We start from the raw sequence: 18,944 nt of genomic DNA, 5'->3' as shown, positions 1-18,944 counted from the left end.
GAAAAATAGGTAAAGATTATCCACCACCTAAGCCATTTACACTTGAGAGGAAATTTGTAAAAAAGTACTTTGTCGTCATTAAAATCTCTTTAGAGGATGTGGACTTGGAGACTTCAGTGATAAACCAACTTATATTAAAATCAGAGGGTACTGGAAAACAGTCTGCATTTCCTCAGATACCATATGATCCAGCAATTCCACTCTTGTACCTATCCAATAAACGGAAGACATGTCTGTACGAAAACTTTTTTATAGATGTTCAAACCAGCATTATTCATTAATAGTCAAGAAGTGGGAACAACCCAAAAGTCCATCAACTGATGATAAGTGAAATATATCCACACAATGGAATATTATTCAGCCATAAAAAGAAATGATACACAATGTATGAACCTTGAAAGCATATTAAAGGAAAGGAGACAGACACAAGGTTTACATATTAAATGACTCCATTTATATGAAATGTCCAGAAAAGGCAAATCCAGAGACAAAAACATTGGTGTTTGGCAGGGCTGAATGGGGAGTGACTATTAACAGGTTTTCTGAGGTGATGAAATGTTCTGAAATGAAAATGTGGTGATGGCTGTACAACTCAGATATACTAAAAACCAGTCAACTATACACTATCAAAGTGAATTTCATGGTATGCATATTAATTTAAAGTATTAATTTCAAAAGTTTTTTTTTTTTTTAATCAATGATTCCTACCCAAGGCTCTCAAAAAATAAAACTATTTCTAATGAACATTCCTTAAGTTATTGAGTGCCTGCTATGCATAGAAATATTTATTGCATGGTAGACACTGAAACATAAGGTGAATTTAAAAATTTAATACCTGCCTTTAAGGAAGTCTAGGAAATACTACATAGCAGTTCTTGTGGCATTTTGTATCGCTTATTTAATAATCTTCATAATTTTACAAAAGGAGACATTAACTTCCCCAAGCAAACTGTTACAGTAAGTGATAGATCCAAGATTTGAACCCAGCAACTGAGCTTCAGTGCAAGTACTTATTCCTACTGTGCTTTATAAAATAAAACATAAACTACTTTATAACCACATTTTTTAGAATAAAAGTTGATGCAGAGGGAGATACTAATCAAGATGACTAAGATGTTGATACATAGGATAGACAAGTTTTGAGAAAGAAGTAAAACTTGAAATGTAATCCTTACACCATTTCTTCTTAATACCAACCCCATTTAACAGTGATACCTCTGGGGAAAAGTGGGATAACGAAAAACTTTAACTTTCCACATATGATCTTTTATGTGTTTGAATTTTTTTACAGTATTACTCTACAACTTAAAAAACTCAAAAACTTAACCTAAAATGTCTCCATAAATAGGATATACTTGGGAATTTGAGCTGCCTATTCACTCGAATATACATTTTCTGCTAATTAAATTTTTCTGCACCTACTGTAAAGGATTTCCATTCTACATAGAAAAAAATGGTACACTGGTGCTCCCTAGATTTCACATACTTCAGTTCTCTTTAGCAGAAACTACTTCCCACCCATGAACTCATAGCAGATAGCTAGCACCTTCAGCCTTGTGACAAAGATACTTCAGAATATATCAGTTCCAGATCTATGGAAGGAAGCAATCAATATTATTGCATGTAAGATAAAGTATGACCCAAAAGAATGACTTCAGTTGAAATCTATCACAGAGTACATTCTTTTAGGGAAAAATATACAGTAGAGATAGTATGGGTAAGGTCATGTTTCATATTTTACCTCTTTTCCTCTCTGTTGTTCACTATTACAGAGGAATGTTCCGAATAAGCAGCTGTATAGGTGGTCCAAAATGGTAATGAGAAAATACTCATTGAATTCAAATGCGGTAGGAAACTGCAAATCGAACATCACAAACACATAAATTAAGACATTCTTCAAGCATACTCATCCCTGTCATGGGCAGATCCTTTGAGGTAGTATTTAAAAATAAGTTAAACATTCAAATCTACATTATTCCAAACCATTATGGCATTATTTGTATGATTTTCTTTTCAAACATCGTGTTATCACTTTAAAGACCATGATGTTTCTGTATCCGCTGTATCTGCTAACCCTAAACTTGCAGGCTGAATTTTGACTTATGCAATTCTGGCAACTCTAGGCATTCTCTGCCAAAAATGACCACAAACAACATTAAGATTCTTTAAATTTTCAACAACATAGTTGTTTTTCTAAGGATTACACAAAAAAATGCCAATAATGTCTCCAGAACATGTTAGCAATACACAAAAGTAAACATCTGAGGCAGATAATTTACAAGTTAATTAACCTATTAAATACTTAGGTTGCTGAAAAAGTAATTGCAGCTTTTGCCACTGAAATGGCAATTACTTTTGCACCGACCTAAACTTTTCAGGGAACATCCATCCCATCAAACCAGAGTGCCTTGTAAGCCACTATTTTAGCAGCATCTAACAAAAAGAAAATTCACTCTCTAACCCAAGCCAGGGGCTTGACTGGATGTCTTAGTTTTACACAACACAATTTTAGGGGACTAATGAAATAAAAAATTACAAACCCCCGTAAGTTAGAAGGTTTCGTTTAATCCATCCTATCTAATATTTCAGAATTATTTGAAAGCTTCTATGTAAGGTTCTACCAATTATAGGGCTGTATGTAAGAAATTATATAAATATTTAGATTGCAGACTGTGAAAATACACATTGCTTCCAAGTTTTTACTTCTTAGATCCCTTCCTTTATAGTGGAGGAAAATAGTATAAACGGCATGTAAATGGAACAGGGATGAAAACAACTTTGCCTTGAAGTTTCCTACATTTTAGCAAGTATAGACAGGGTAACATGACAGATTTCCTAACAATAAAGGGCCCTTAGTAGGCCTTGAATAATTTTTGTGGCTGTGAAGCTGAATGAAGCAGATGATCAAGCAGAAGATGACCAAGCATTTCCACAACAAAAAGCTAATTGTAAAAAACTCTCAAATTCCATTTATTCCTTTAAAAAATAAATCCCATCTCCTGTATTTGTTCACACTCTTAACAGCCTTTTTATATAGCCAAATATGAATGCATCCTGAATCACTAAATAGCAATCCCAAGGATCTAAGCCTGTGATTAGTTTTTCATCTTCTTGGCAAAACTATTAGCTCAGTTATGAGAAGACAGCTTAATCAGTAGGCATTTCCTCACAAAGAAACTAAAATAGCAGGGCATTAAATGCAGCTATTGCTTTTAAAATCCTAAGCAGAAGAGAACTGTTTTGTTTTATTTACATGTTTAAAATCTAAAAGGCCCTTCAACAACTGCTTCCTGATCTCAGGACTGAGGTGACAGAGATGAGGACGGAAATAGGAGGAGAGGTATAGAATCTGGCTATCATAACATAGTTGGTTCTGTTTTGACAAATGTGCTATTCAGGTCTCTGTACTAGTATTCAAGTATTTATAAAACCGACAATTGCTAACAAACGTTACGACTAGCTAATATGCTTTATATTCAGGAAGAAAATATACAGAAAAACACTAGGTGTATAAAATAAAGACAGCTATAAAGTATTTTAGGTTCTATCAAAAATACAGATTTAAACTGATTTTCTTTTATTTAGTGCCATGCTCAAAATTAGAGTTAAACTACTTTTAGATAGAGCATATAAAAAGTTAACAAAATTAAAATTACTAAGGAAGAAATGTATTATGATGTACTCTTCTCCCATCCAAGTGCTCACAAGGCCTGACCCTGCTTAGCTTCCAAAATCAGATGAGATGGGTGCATTCAGGGTGGTTGGCTATAGATTATCATGTACTCTTCTTTGCAAGAAATTGGTAAATGTGCTTTTTTTCTAACAAACATATCAGAACTGATATTCAAACACATCGTTTCCTTCAAGGTATTCACTTTGGAAAGCAGTACACACAACCATCAACAATACCACGGTTTCAAAGAGCTTTCCTACTCCTTTCATGGCGAATTTGATTTTTGCCAACAGTCAAAGGTTATTTAAAACTGAATATGGTAATAGTCAAAAGTGGGGTCCTAGTGTTTTGGGTCACATATCCAAAAAAGGATTGTAGGGACTTAGGTAGTTGATACACTGCCTCAAAGCCAATTCCAAAGGAAAAAGTCAAACCTAATCCAAGAAAGAACCCAACATTGTTAAACTAGGTATATAGCACCTCTCCCTCCCAGCTCCCAACACACTGAAGGTCTGATTTATAAACCAAAACTGAATTGCATACACCTTTTCAGTATATATGCTAAAACACTAGTCTCATCATATTGTAGTCATAGCTACGAAAATGCTTCATTTAACCCAACATGTTTCTAAATAATTCACCCATGCAGAAATGCTTATGGAGGCAAGGGACTATTAAATATATAATTGATTATTTCACCTGATTACCATTCATTTTCTTTTATTGAAATAGTATTTTATTGAAGCTAAAAATATGCTCCTAAATAAATATGATCCAAAGCCAACCAGAGCCAGCACTTGCCCTACTTTAAATTCATATGGCAATCTAAGTGCAAACAATTCAGACTTCCAGTTGTTTTGGGGTCTAATAAAGCCTTAGGTAAATAATTACCTCCCAATGAGCTGCATTCAACAGGGTTTCCAGATGGTTTTTCTTGAGTCAGAATTAAATCATCTTTTTAAGACAGTGACCCCTTGCCTCATTAATAAAGTGATCTCACAGTAAACCAGGTGTTTTCTCAGTCCCCTCTGCTCTTTCCAAAAGATTAAATTCATTTATATTAATATTTCAAATTTGTTAGAAGTTCTAAAAGCCATAATAGCTCGCTCCATGCCAAAAAATAAAAAGAACTGAATGTAATATGTGCCTCCCTTGTTATGCTTCCTATATAAACATTTTTCCCTTAAAATACAAATTTTCAGAATGAGCAGATGGAAAATTTTTAAAAAATTAACAGTTAAAGTTACTTAAAAGATTTGATTTTGCTTGTGATACCTAGCTTATTTTATCTCCACTCTTAGCAATATGAGCTTCTAGGTGAGCCTGTTTAACACTATTTGTTCAAAACAAAGGATAAAACCTCTTGGGAGTTATTATCAATGCTACTCATTGAAATGCTAATAGAATCAAATTGTCAAGTGTTAATCTTTAACCTGATTCATAATGTGACAATAAATAATAGCTCTCACATGGACATGGAGATGTTACAAGAATTTCCATTTAATGATCTATAGGATAATCAGTGACCAAATCTCCCCACTCTGACAGGAAAACTGAAAGGAGATATATAAGAATAGATAGGCCAGATAAATTACCTGTCTTGTCATCTGCCAGACACAGTCAATAAATTGAAGAAAAACAGGCGATCTGTCTGCATCTGCATGGTTCTTATCTCCATGGCCAACTCTCTGAAGCAAAAAGTGAAATATATGAACTTTGGGGGAGTTTTCATGTTTTGGTGGAAATAATTTTTTTAAAAAATAATTGGTCAATAGTCTAAAAATTTTCAAAGTCAGGTTCTGTGGTTCACACCTGTCATCTCAACACTTTGGGAGGCTGTGGTGGAAGGATCACTTGAAGCCAGGAATTTGAGATGGGTCTGGGCAACATAGCAAGACTCCATCTCTACAAAAAATTTTTAAAAGCCAGGCATGGTGGCATGCACCTGTAGTCCTAGCTGTTCAGGAGGCTAAGGTGGGAGGCTGGCTTGAGCCCAGAAGTACAAGGCTACAGTGAACTATGATCGCACCACTGCACTCCAGCCTAGATGACAAAGCGAGGCGCTGTCTCAAATACATAAAATTTTTCAGAGTCTTTTAAAGAGCATTGCAAAGTAAGTAAAAAATCACCCACTAGCCTGCCAAGCAGAAATCTATTAACATTTTGATGTGCAAACTGCTGAGATATTTTCTGACACAAGTGCTTGTAATACGAATTACTACTCTGTTTAATAAACCCAGATCCTAAAAAGGTTGCTAATAAAAGATGGAAGCAGTCAGAACTCAGAGGCCAGATTTTTGTCCTAGAGATTTTAATTTCTCTCTTTGAGAAATACGTTACATGGACACTGGCCTCAGAAAGCACCACTCTCTGTTAATGCCTTGACCAGTGAGTGAAGGGTACCCCATCCTATCTTAGCGCTGATGTGTCTTTATTAGGAGGAACCCTATTAGCACACATCTTAGAAAACCTGCCAAAAATGCTTGACATCCACCCTTCAAGCATGCAGTCATCTACCTAGTTTCTCAGTTATTTCCTCTGAGGACCTTTGACTCAGATAACTGAAAACAGAATCCTGCTCCTTACCCCAAAGCAGAAATTCTAAAAGTGTGGTCCACAAACATCCAAGGGCTGTGAGGTCAAAACTATTTTCATAATTTATTAAGACATTATTTACCTTTTTCAGTGTGTTGGCACTTGCACTAATGATGCATAAGTTATGAAGGATAAAAATTCTGGTGCCTCTGCAGGCATCAAGCAGGGCAATGCTTGTAATTAAAACTGCATTCGTACCCACTGTATTCTACCACCAGACACTCGCAGTTAAAGGGAAAAAATCGATTTTTCTTATGCCAGTGTGCTTAACAAGGCAGTAAAAATTACTAATTTTATTAAATCTCATCCCTTAAGTACACTTTTTTTTAATGGCCTGTGTGACAAAACGGGAAATATGTGTAACTCTTTGCTGCTACACGCAGTATGGTAGGAGATAGCACTTTCTCATCATTTTTACTTGAAAGAGAAATCAATATATGCACTGTGCTTAGACTTAAAAAGAGTTTTTTTTGAAAATGTACAATGTGAATTATCACTGAAAGGAAAACAACTGACAGTATTTGTTGTCAATGAAAATATTCAAGCTTTTGAGTGAAAACTCAATTTTTGGAGAACTTTTGCCCACCGTAATGAGCTTAAAAATACTTGAAGGCTTTTCTGACAAAATCAATGGTGGTGATTAACAAGTGTGATTTTATGGTATTATATGACGAAATGCATTTACATTTGGAAGATTTGTGTAACTCAATAAGCCAGTACTTTCCAAATAACCAATATGTGATGTTACAAAACCACACATGGGTAAAAGATCTATTCAAAATGGAAGCGAGACCAATGGAATTTAATGATTAAAAAATTCATTAATTTGATTTTGGATTCCGTATAACAACTAACCTCTAAGAAACTACTGTTTATCAAGTTCTGGCGTAGTATCAAAGAAGAATATCTACAATTCCCTGAAAAAGCTATTAAAATACTTTCTGCTTTTCCACTTACATATCTGTATGTGGTTAGATTTTCTTCATATACTTAAAACTCACAAAACAGATTGAAGGTAAAAATAAATATAAAATTCAGCTATCTTCTATTAAGCCAAACTCATTAAATTTGTAAAAGTAAAACGATGCCAGTCTTTTCATTAAACTTTTTGTTTTGGAAACTATTTTTCCATTTAAATATTATTTCTGTTAATATATAATAGGCTTACTTCCTAAATTAAGAAATATTTTTAAATTTTTTTAAATTTAATTTTCAATATGGCAAATATTGATAGATATAACTCACATAAAGTTCTCCGGGTGACAAATTTGGGGAGTTAGGAAAAACAGCTATCCATAATTGTTAACAATGTAAAGGGGGTCCTAAAACCAAAAAGTTTGAGAATCATTACATTAACTTTGTGAGCAAATCCTCTTGCCTGGGTGCCCTTTAATTGTCAAAATTCTATTTTCAGAATATAACTAGGAAAAAAAAAGAGGGGGAGTAGGTAACCAGAGTTAGCAATTTAGGAATCCATAGCAACTTCAAACACCCCAAAATGTTTGATTCTGATCACATTTATATGAACATGTGCAGCTTTGGCTGACTAAAACTTTATTCTTTGAAGTAAAAGTTTGTTTTAAATTCCATTTCATGTTAAGTACATTGTGTAGAGAGCGGCAAAATGTGAGCCATCTGAATAAACACCCAGGTGCCCAATTTTATTTAACAGTTCAAGTTCAAAAGAACAGACTAACTTTAAATGTCTCTTTCAAGTTACAGTTGACCCTTGAACAACACAGTTAGAACTGCACAGGTCCACTTATATGCAGATTTGTTTCAGCCAAATGCAGGATGTGGAACCCACATACACAGAGGGCCGACTTTACGTGGTCCCTGCAGGGCCAGCTTCAGAACTTGAGTATGTGTGGATTTTGGTCTATTCATGGGGTCTGGGAACCAAGCCCCCACATATACCAAGGGACACTGTATAAACACTGCTAGTATACTCTGGTAACTACTGGATACTAAAGGTTAACATTACAGACAGCATCTGGGTAAAGACCCTTCTAAAAGTTTTTCAACTACTTAGGAAAACGCCTGCCCAGAAACACCCATAGACAATCACTGAATGATATCTGATGTTTCCCAGTGGAGATCACAGAAAAGACCGGGTCAGATGCTTGACAAATAGCTCTGGCTCCAGACTAGTCACGTTAGGGATATCCTAATGCTTTCCAAAGCAAGCAAAAACGTTTGCCCCACTAGATAAATGATGATTTCGAAGAATATCTTATTTTAAAAAACGTATTTTTTTCACATGCCTAGGTATCAAAAGTCAAGGTTCCTTACTTACTAGTTGAAATCGATGTCCAAAACTTAGCCATTCTTTCTCCACAAGGACTTCAAATCCTCGGATAGTTCGATAGTATCCGTCCAGCATGAGCATGGCAAGGGAAGTGAGCTGAGCTGTGCGATCCCAGCCATCACTGCAATGCACTACCACAGACGTCTTCCCTGATTCTACCTTGTCAGCAATCCTAAGAGCCCCTGCAAGAATAAGCTGGAAAACAAATTTTTTTAATAAATACTTCCTTCTTCAAAATTTACTAATAAAGCTTATGAGGGATCACTATTTCAATAACATGAGGAAAAACATTTGTCCCTTCCTAAGAATAATTTTTTTAAATGGTAGAAGATACATAAATTTTGCTTTTAAAACTAGAAAAACCTCATAATTGTTGACTCCTATTAATTTGCCCAATGAAATAGCCAAATAAAAAGTACCTTTGGGTGCTAAATAAATCATGGTGTAAGATTCTTCTTAGAAAAGTTCTAAAGAGATCTGTTTCTAAGAATCATCAAATATTCCATCATCTATTTAAATAAAAATAATTGATATGGAAATTGAAGTTTTTTTATGATTTGAAACAACGCTTACTGAAACCAAATTGGGACAAGTACGTGAAAGCAATAATACTGGATCTCTTTTGAAATATTCTATAGCATTTATTGTATTGTTTTGACTAAAGATTTTTATGTCACAAAGCATACAGCAAGCATAGTATAAACTTTAGAGTGAGCTACTTTTCTGTAACACTATGCATGAAAATTCACAGATTAATATGTCAATCTGTTATTTAAAATAACTTAAGCTCTTATTTTTTTAAATATGCAGAAATCCTTTACAAAATAACTTACCTTTTCTGAAATCGATCTTGAGTTAAAACTAAATTATTAAAAATAATTAGATATAACCAAAAAAGAAACACAAAAGTATGGTATCTTAAAAAAAAAAAAGGACAGTACAGCCTATTCTTCCCTGCAATGGCCATATCGTATTATACTTGAAAAACAGTATAGTTCTACCTACACAGATGAGAATGAAAGAAAACAGATTATTAAGCTTGGAAATATCGTAACCTCCCCTCGATCACAGCTATTAGCATATTCTGGAAATGGGGTACTATGACGATCTTGACATTAGGATATCAGAGGCATTTGTAAGCCTGAAGTGCCTAGACCCCATTCTCCAATGATCCTAATTCAGTATTTTAAATAAATTCCACCTATAATTCTAGTGCATATACAAAGTTAAGAATCACTAACCCAAAGGTTTAGTTACGACTGGTCAGAAAGAGTTATACAAAGTAGTAATCGTTCATTCATTCGTTAAATAAACATTTATGGAGTCCCTTACTAGAAGGTAGATACTGCTCTAGGCACAGGCCATACAGTAGAGAACAAAGTTCCTGCTTACTGAAGTTTACATTCTATTTGGGCAAGGCCCACCAGTCACAAATAAACAAGGAAATATACAGTATACCAGATGGCAATAAGTGAAAACCCTCCATAGAAGTTATAGGGAGTGCTGGTAGAACTCTTATCTTGTAAAGAGGCGGGGAAAGGCCTCTCAGGTGATATTTGAACAGAGACCAGAAGAGAGTGATTGAATAAACTTTCTTGGTGTGATAAGGATTGGGGGAGAATAAAGTAGTTTAGCCCAACTATATGTCTTATACCTCCAGGGAAATTTGATTCTGTTATAGCCAGCCTTTTAGAGACCATGTTGTAGCTGGAAATTAAATACTTGGAGTTTTCAGAATCAAACACAGAGATTTATGTTAGTTCCAAATCAAGCGTAAGACCGTATATTTACACATCACATAATTTAATAAATGGGCCACATTAACATGCTGAGTAGTGTTTATACTTTGTGATTTTCAAGCTTCTAAGCTTCTCAAAGCGGAAACAATAGTAAGAGTGGTCTATTTAAAATTCTTAACTCAGTTTGGTTTTCTCTTCAATTCTGTCTGAACTTCAGAGATTTTAATGTGAGTAGAAGTATCGTTCTTATCATGAAAGAATGCATTTCCCATTACCTCATAATATTTATATATGTGGCTACATAAGTCTATATTTTGGTGAGTTATGTTACTGACAGACCATATCTGAAAATATGATAACTATATTAGCATGTTAGGTAAATTAGCACTGACATGTGCTCTGCAAATGACTTAGCACTCAGTGTGGCTCATGCAACCACTCCACCTCATTTTCCTGATCAGAATGGTTTTCACATATCATGCAACTAATATTTACTGGGTACCTATTCACAGACAGTGCTGCCCTAGCTCCTGAGAAGACAAAAATATATATATAGGATTTATCCAGTCTTGGTCTTCATAAATTAGCAATATACATTGGTTGACACACAAAAGCAAACAAAATACAGGCTAGTTCCTGACTAGATAGAAAGACAGGGTAAAGAGTTCAGAGAAAATGGAAAAGGATGCAATGTGGGAAGACTTTACGAAGAAATGAAATATGAACTAGAATCTGAAGGATGGTTCGAATTCAGATAGGATGGCGAGGGGGAATGAAAGAAGTACAACAGAACCAAATGCACAGTATAAAAAACCAATTCATTCAAACATTAAAATTCAGTAGTAATTCCAAGTATCAAAGCATTTACCCATTTTTCATTGTTAATATTAAAAGCTAATATAAACAAAGGGGTAGAGAAAGTCTTTGTTTGGGATATAGTAACACACACCCACCTTAATATGTTCTAGCCAATGAGTAGATTCCAAGTTAGACAACCAGTGAGTTTCCTCAATGTTGGGGTACACAATCTCCTTAAGTTTTCGTAAAGATTCTCTCATAACATGAATATTGTGGATATCCAGAAAAACTAGTTCAGCATTTTGATAGGCATCTTCACTTTCATAACCTCCACCCTTTGCCTGGAAAAAAGCACACATCATGGAAAATCATAAATGAATGCACATCTGTGGACAAGTGACATAAAATATCCACTAGCATAAAAGATGATACATATTACTGGAGACCAGGAAAACTCCACGGGAAAATGTGGATGGCTCAGGACAACTTATTTAGCACAACCACTCGCTTCCTCATGTTCTTCTTTACCAAATGAATATATATACGTACTCCGACTTGCTCATGTGGCCCGTTATTAAAATTAAATGTGAAACACATATGAGGGTATTTAAACATTGTAAAGCACTAAATTTTCCCAGCCCATACTTCAACTTCTACCCAAGCATAAGTTCTTATAGAAGACTTCCTTTCATATATACTGAAATTACCAGACTGTAAGTTTCAGGTGCTGCGACCGCATGTCTGGTTTACCTATGCTTCTTCACCTCCCTGCCTCTTCACCTCATTTTAATCTTCATATCTAAGAAATAAACTCTTTGCAATCAAAATGACCTGCTTCTTTTTTAACCACATAATTCTTTTTAAATAAAAAGAACAAGTATAAAAGCACAGAATGCTATCATCATGAATGTTCTCAAAGACTGAAATCTACATCTACAGAATAGAATGAGAAAATACTTGGTGTTCAAAATAAGCTATGGCTGGAAAGAAGAACCTAATTTTTCTGGACTTAATCTTTTTATATTTCATGAATAAAATATTCTATCTTCTACCTAACTCATGTGTAAAATCATACTTCTTAGAGCCCTAACAGAAACAAATTAGGAAAATACTGGAGCAGCAAATATAATTATATAAAATTAAGTGATCATATGACCCACATCTTTGAAAACAACAGAACCACGAACTCATAAACAGCAACAAATTACTGAAAGAACAGAAGTTCACCTTCCTTTCTGACACTGAGAGTGGGAAATCATTTGGCACAATTATAGAATTAACAGTGTTTCAATGGATACCTGTTAACAAGGATTACTTCTGAAGAGTGGGAATAAGAGAGGAACTTTCAATTCAAATTTGTTGCAACATTCTAGAAAGACAGCAGTGGTAACAACTATACAGAACCTGTCACAGAAACACATAGAATGAAAATGTCCTGGAATCAGGTAGTGGTGATGGTTGTACAACTTTGTGAATATACTAAAAGCACTGAAATGTACACTTGAAAAGATGAGCACTTTTCAGTAATGGTACCTGCTGCTGTAGTCAAGTCGTTATGTCTTCTCTCTCCTTCCCTCCTCCTATAGATTTGGTCAACTGAACCAAAATTTCAATTTCCATAATGCTAATATTTATTCTGCTGGAACAATCAGCTACAGCTGACTGTCAGTCAGTCTGAATAACTTGTTCAGGTGGAGGACGGTCAGAAGAGGGCACCACTAGTCACTGAGAACACTAGTTTGCTATTCCTAGAGCAGGACTATACAGGGACTTCAGTGAGTCATAAACTCAGTTGTCAAATTTGGAGAAGTGGGAAACTCAGAATAACTGAACACCTAGTTATTATGTAAGTAAGCACAAGGTTATGCATTATTTTTTATTAAATGATGTTTGCTCCCAAAACAACACTGTTAACTATTATTCTCATTTTTACCAATAAACAAATTGAGGTCTAAAGAGGTTAAATAACTCAAAATCACACCATCAAGTTGAAGAGCCAAGACTAGAACCTATATCTTTACCAGTGTAGAGCTTGAGCCCTTTTTACTACACTGTGGCCCTGCCAAACTCAGCTGATCCATGAAACCATAATTATAATTACTAAGAGACCATCTGACCTTGTTGGCAACAGCATTAACACTTGGCCGGGCATCAAATATAAAGATTTTGTGAGATTGGGCATTGGAATCCATGATAGCTTGAAGGTATTTTTCATCTTCTTTGCTTCGCTTTCCACTCACTCCAACCATGGGCTGGCTACACCGAGTGACTGTGGCTTGACTTTCAGGATGAATCCATGATAAAACCTTAATGAGGAAAAAAAAGGTAACACACCTTTTACATACTTCTCTGTTTATAATTCTCAAAAACAGTACTCAATAAATCTCTGCTTTCTAATTGGATCCAAAGCCTGGACATGAAAGGACATCTGGGGCTGCTAGGAAAAATTATCGCCTTTCTTTCAAGCCAATTCTGGCATGTGGAAAACTTGGTCTAATTCTTTAGTCAGATACTGATTTAGGAAAGTCGTTGATTACTGGGAAATGTTACCTCCTGGAAAAAATACTTTGAAACAGGGCTAAGTAAACCCCACTTAATATATTAGCAAAACTGCTCAGTTCTAAAAGCCTTTAGAATCTATGAATTTTGTACCTAAAATTATTTAAGCTCATCTTTCTAAGATCCAGTTATAAATTTGTAAGGTGTTCTTTCTAGGACTTAAAAAAAAAAAAAGAACATTTATCACCATGACTAAAGAATATACAATAAGATAAATAGTGACTAATACACAGAGCAAACTTTGCTTTTCAGTGAAGAATCATGCAATTCTGTGCAGTTTATCTAATACCCATATCACACTCTCCGGAAGCCTCTTTAATCTGAGTCTTTCCTCTAGTTTTAACTTTACTAAATAAATCAATCTCCAATATCCCCACGAAAGACCTGCTGCTGTAGCTATTTATATCCTGAATCCATTCTCCTACTCATTAATCTCAGCATTACGTTGAGTAAAAAAGCACTTGCAAAGGCTCATCCAAACTCCAAACTTCCTACTTACTGGGATACGGCCTCTTGATCTGAAGGATCCCACTCTCTTTAATTCTTCGTCAGGAATATTTGCTGGCACGACCAGGAGGGCAGGGTATGTATCACAAAGTTCATATCGTTCATTTATCTTTGTTATTCTCCAGCTTTCATTTGGAATTCCCTACATGTGAAATGAAACATAAGACAAATTACTATCTAACTAAAATATTAAACGACACCAGGACAGAAGTCATCCTGTTCAATCTCTCTGACCTCTACTGTCCATCCCCTAAAGTGCTGGGATAGCTGTTGTCAGCCTGTGGTACCAGGCTTTTAGGATTAGATATTCTGATATAGGGATATGTATTCATTTGTGGAACCCAATTCCCAATTTGATGTTAATATAACGGACATTAATTCACTAAATACTGAGTGTGGGCTTGTGCTAAGCATATTCAGGAGGAGGGAGGAAACATTAATACTTCAAATGTTCCTATTCTTTTTTTGAGACAGAGTATCGCTCTGTTGCCCAGGCTGGAGTGCAATGGTGCGATCTCAGCTCATTGCAACCTCTGCCTCCCGGGTTCAAGTGACTCTCCTGCCTCAGCCTCCTGAGTAGCTGGGACTACAGGCGTACGTCACCGTGCTGGGCTAATTTTTGTATTTTTAGTAGAGACGGGGTTGGCCAGGATGGTCTCAATCTCCTAACCTCGTGATCCACCTGCCTTGGCCTCCCAAAGTGCTGGGATTATAGGCGTGAGCCACCACACCTGGCCAAATGTTCCTATTTTTTTTTTTTTGGAGACAGAGTTTCACTCTTGTTGCCTAGGCTGGAGTGCAATGATGTGATCTCGGCTTACTGCAACCTCTGCCTCCTGGGTTCAAGCGATTCTCCTGCCTCAGCCTCCCCAGTAGCTGGGATTACAGGCATGCGCCACCACACCTGGCTAATTTTGTATTTTTAGTAGAGACAGGGTTTCACCATGTTGGTCAGGCTGGTCGTGAACTCCTGACCTCAGGTGATCCGCCTGCCTTGGCCTCCCAAAGTGCAGGGTCTCATTCAGTTTGACTGGATGATTGACTTTGTTGCCATTCATCTATACAAAGAAATATCAGAAGTCAGGCACCAAGTGTCCACCAGAGTACTACATACAAAGCTATCACATACGTGAAGTACATTTTTCACTCAGGTACTAATGGATTTTGCTAATCTAAAATATATTAGAAAAGTAAGGGAGGCATGCAAGGCAAAATAAAAGGCAACAAGCAAGAAAAATGTTTAAAACAATTTTTAAAAAATATATCAACTATTGAGCTCTCGTGCTTCTTCAACATCTGCTATTTTATAGTGTAGTACTTCACATTATAGGATTACTTAATAAGACAACTGAAATTTTCCATCCTTCATTGTATACAAAATTCAGCTATTAAATGATTGGACCTAAGAAAATCTTTTAAATTTTATGATCTCTGAAAATGCTTATCAAACAAAAAGACAGAATTGAAAGTGAAAAATACATTTACTGAGCATCTATTATGTGTAGGCACTTTGCCAGCCTCTTTACACCCAAACACAGATGTATTTTACTGTACTCAGGTTTCATTAACTTCATTTCATAAAGAAACTATGGCACAGTTTGTAATTTGGCCAAAGCTATACACTAGGAAGTAGCAGAGAATTCCATGACCATTCCAAATCTGTCCTTTTTATATAAAAGTACATTATTCCTCAAGAAAAATTTACTATCCTAGTTCACTAAATTGTTGTAAAAATCTCAAAGAGCAGAATGTACTCTCCTTTAAAGAAGTATTTCTCAAGCTATTGCCAAACACCCAGAAGGCTGTTAAAATTAAGAAAGAAAATTCCCTTCCAGCAAACACTCTCAATAGCGCTTCTATTTATCCCTAACCGTTCTTTCATTAGCACCTTACATCCTGTTTACCCCATATAATTAGCCTGGTCCCATCTTGCTCCCTATGGTCTACATCTTTCCCTCCCTCCTGATTTCCTTGACTTCAGATATTCTGGACAACTTTAAGATGAAAGTTAAACCCTGCACCAGGCTGCTCATTATCTTTATACAGATTTTTACCCATGACTTATTTCCACAAGTAAAAGGCTTAATTAGAGGTTTTTAACAAAATATTCATGTGCTGGCCGGGCATGGTGGCTCACGCCTGTAATCCCAGCACTTTGGGAGGCTGAGGTGGGCAGATCACTAGAGGTCAGGAGTTCAAGACCAGCCTGGCCAACATGGATGAAACCCCATTTCTATTATACAAAACTTAGCCGGGAATGGTGACTCATGCCTGTAATCCCAGCTACTTGGGAAGCTGAGGCAGGAGAATTGCTTGAACCCAGGAGGTGAAGGTTGCAGTGAGGTAAGATCACGCCACTGCACTCCAGCCTGGATGACACAGCGAGATTCCATCTTAAAACTTATATATAATATATATACACACACAATTCACTGTACTTTTTAGTATAGCATGTGAATATATACTTATATATTTCATATTTTATATATACGTATATATTTTTTATATATACGTATATTTTCACATGCTATACTAAAAAGTACAGTGAATTGGCAAGTTTAAAGAGATGGTATTCATCCAAGAAACTTGGTTATCGTCTTTAACTCCTCCCTCTCCCTTATCCCTTACATCCAGTCAATGACCAATTTCTATGATTTTGCCTCCGGAAATACCAGAAGTTTGCTCACTTTTTTCTTCAATTCTTACCACCACTTCCCTAATTCAGGCCATTATCACTTCTCTCCTGTCCCTCTCTAATCCATTCTCTACACTGCCTCCACAGTAATCTTTTAAGATGCAAAAGGGATTATGTCATTCCTCTGCTTAAAATCAATGGCTACCTATTGCTTTTCATATAAAGTATGAAGTCCTTTACCAGACTTAGCAAAGCCCTCTACAATCCTGCTTTCTCCAGATCTCTCCCTTGCCACTGTATGCTCTGGTCTAGTCTATATCAAACGTCTTTCAGCTCCCAGATGGCTTCATGTTCTCTCCCTACAGTACTTGCTCTATCAGACTATTCATTACATTATATTGTAATTGTTAATCTATTTGTTTGAATGCTCCATTGAACACAAACTCTTTGGGAACCTGGACTTTATCATTTTGTTTCATATTTTAGCCACTAGTATTTAGAACGTATTATATGAATTTGATAAATGTATAAATGAATAAATCAGTGAACCATAGGAAGTTTCCATAAGAAGCAAAATCAGTTTCCAAAGTTTTCTTAGAAAACACGCAGTCAGAGCTAAGAAGGTCAGATCACTTGAGAAGCATACATCGGAGAGCCTAATGCACCATCCCCCAACTCAGAAAGGTACTCTCGTCTCCCACTCCACTTCCCATATCCTTGTAAAATCACTACCAGGAGAACCACTGTTCTCATGGGGAATGTCACATTATTCAGGTAAGTAGCAGGGTGGGGTAGGAATGAGAACCACTGACTTAAATTACCTTCATGGCTACCTCATTCTTAGATATGCTGACACGCCTATCTTCACTAAAAACTGCCTTTCAAGCAGAAAACTGGAATTGGCTAGCCCTCAGACACTTTCTTTGTAGACAGTACTAAAAATATACTGACAACTATTGATCTTTGGTATATATCTACTCTCCAAACAAAATCACTGCCCTTCAGTATCCACTTGTCAGGGTCAAGTTACTACACAAACAAACTGAAAGGATTATGGCTTTCTTAGTTACTTATATTCCAGTTCTAAGGATAAATTCTGTTTCCCTTGACTGAAGTGACTGTTTTTCAAGTTTGTTAAGTAATGCATGTAACTTTTGTTGGGTATTTCTGCAGGAGACCATGCTCATTACCTTTTTTGTTCGTTTCTTGAGATAAGGTCTCTGCACTCTTCACCAGGCTGGACTGCAGTGGTGCAATCACAGCTCACTGTAGCCTCAACCTCCAGGGCTCAAGCAATCCTCCCACGTCAGCCTCCAGAGTAGCTAGGACTTCAGGCATGCACCACCACGCCTGGCTAATTTTTGTATTTTTTGTAGAGATAGGGTTACACCATGTTGCCCAGGCTGGTGTCGAACTCCTGAGCTCAAGCAATCCTCCCACCTTGGCTTCTCAAAGTGCTGGGATTACAGGTGTGAACCACCGCACTGGGCTGCTCATTATCTTTATACAGATTTTTACCCATGACTTGATATTTTTCCTTTTTTTTTTTTTTTGAGACAGGGTCTCACTCTGTCACCCAGGCTGGAGTGTAGTGGCACATTCATGGCTCACTGCAGCCTCGAGCTCCAGGGCTCAATCAATCCTCCTGCCTCAACCCCCCTGGATAGCTGTGACTACAAGCATGTGTCACCACACCTGGCTAATTTTTGTATTTTTGGTAGAGACAGGGTTTCACCATGTTTCCCAGGCTTGTCTCGAACTCCTGGGCTTGAGCAGTCCTCCCGCCTTGGCCTCCCAAAGTGCTGGGATTACAGGTGTGAGCCACTGTGCCCAGACTGATGACTTGATTTTTCTTGGCCTTATCCACAAATTCCATAGTCTTGTGTATAATCACTACATACTGTATATGTCCTTCAAGAGTAAATTAAAGAAACATTCTCCCATATGACAAACCTAAACAGTTATTAATAGCTTTGCCCATTTTTATTTATTATTTTTTGAGACATGGGGAATCTCACTGTTGCCCAAGCTTGAGTGCAGTGGCACATTCACAGCTCACCACAGCCTTGATCTCCTGGGCTCAGGTGGTCCTCCCATCTCAGCCTCCCAAGTAGCTGGGACTACAGGTGC

The 18,944-nt window shown here is 36.4% G+C and overlaps 1 protein-coding gene across 9 annotated transcripts in view; it reads right to left on the bottom strand.

The window, feature by feature from the left end:
* Window positions 1-18,944, bottom strand: part of MTMR2 (myotubularin related protein 2) — an 88,865-nt gene that overhangs the window by 3,409 nt on the left and 66,512 nt on the right. For 8 of the 9 annotated variants that reach the window (XM_003910575.5, XM_009187145.2, XM_003910576.4 and 5 more), the window contains 6 exons: window positions 14,172-14,321; window positions 13,231-13,419; window positions 11,269-11,454; window positions 8,565-8,771; window positions 5,269-5,361; window positions 1,742-1,855 (listed from right to left, as the gene is read on the bottom strand). In XM_003910575.5, the coding sequence (XP_003910624.1) occupies window positions 1,742-1,855; window positions 5,269-5,361; window positions 8,565-8,771; window positions 11,269-11,454; window positions 13,231-13,419; window positions 14,172-14,321 (939 nt within the window). The remainder of the gene's footprint in view (window positions 1-1,741; window positions 1,856-5,268; window positions 5,362-8,564; window positions 8,772-11,268; window positions 11,455-13,230; window positions 13,420-14,171; window positions 14,322-18,944) is intronic. The other variant, XM_017948883.3, reaches the window with a different exon arrangement.

Source organism: Papio anubis, chromosome 12, assembly GCF_008728515.1.
Source record: "Papio anubis isolate 15944 chromosome 12, Panubis1.0, whole genome shotgun sequence".
Taxonomy (NCBI): Eukaryota; Metazoa; Chordata; class Mammalia; order Primates; family Cercopithecidae; genus Papio; species Papio anubis.
The sequence above is the reverse complement of the archived record's forward strand: the minus strand, read 5'-3'. Positions and strand labels throughout refer to the sequence as shown.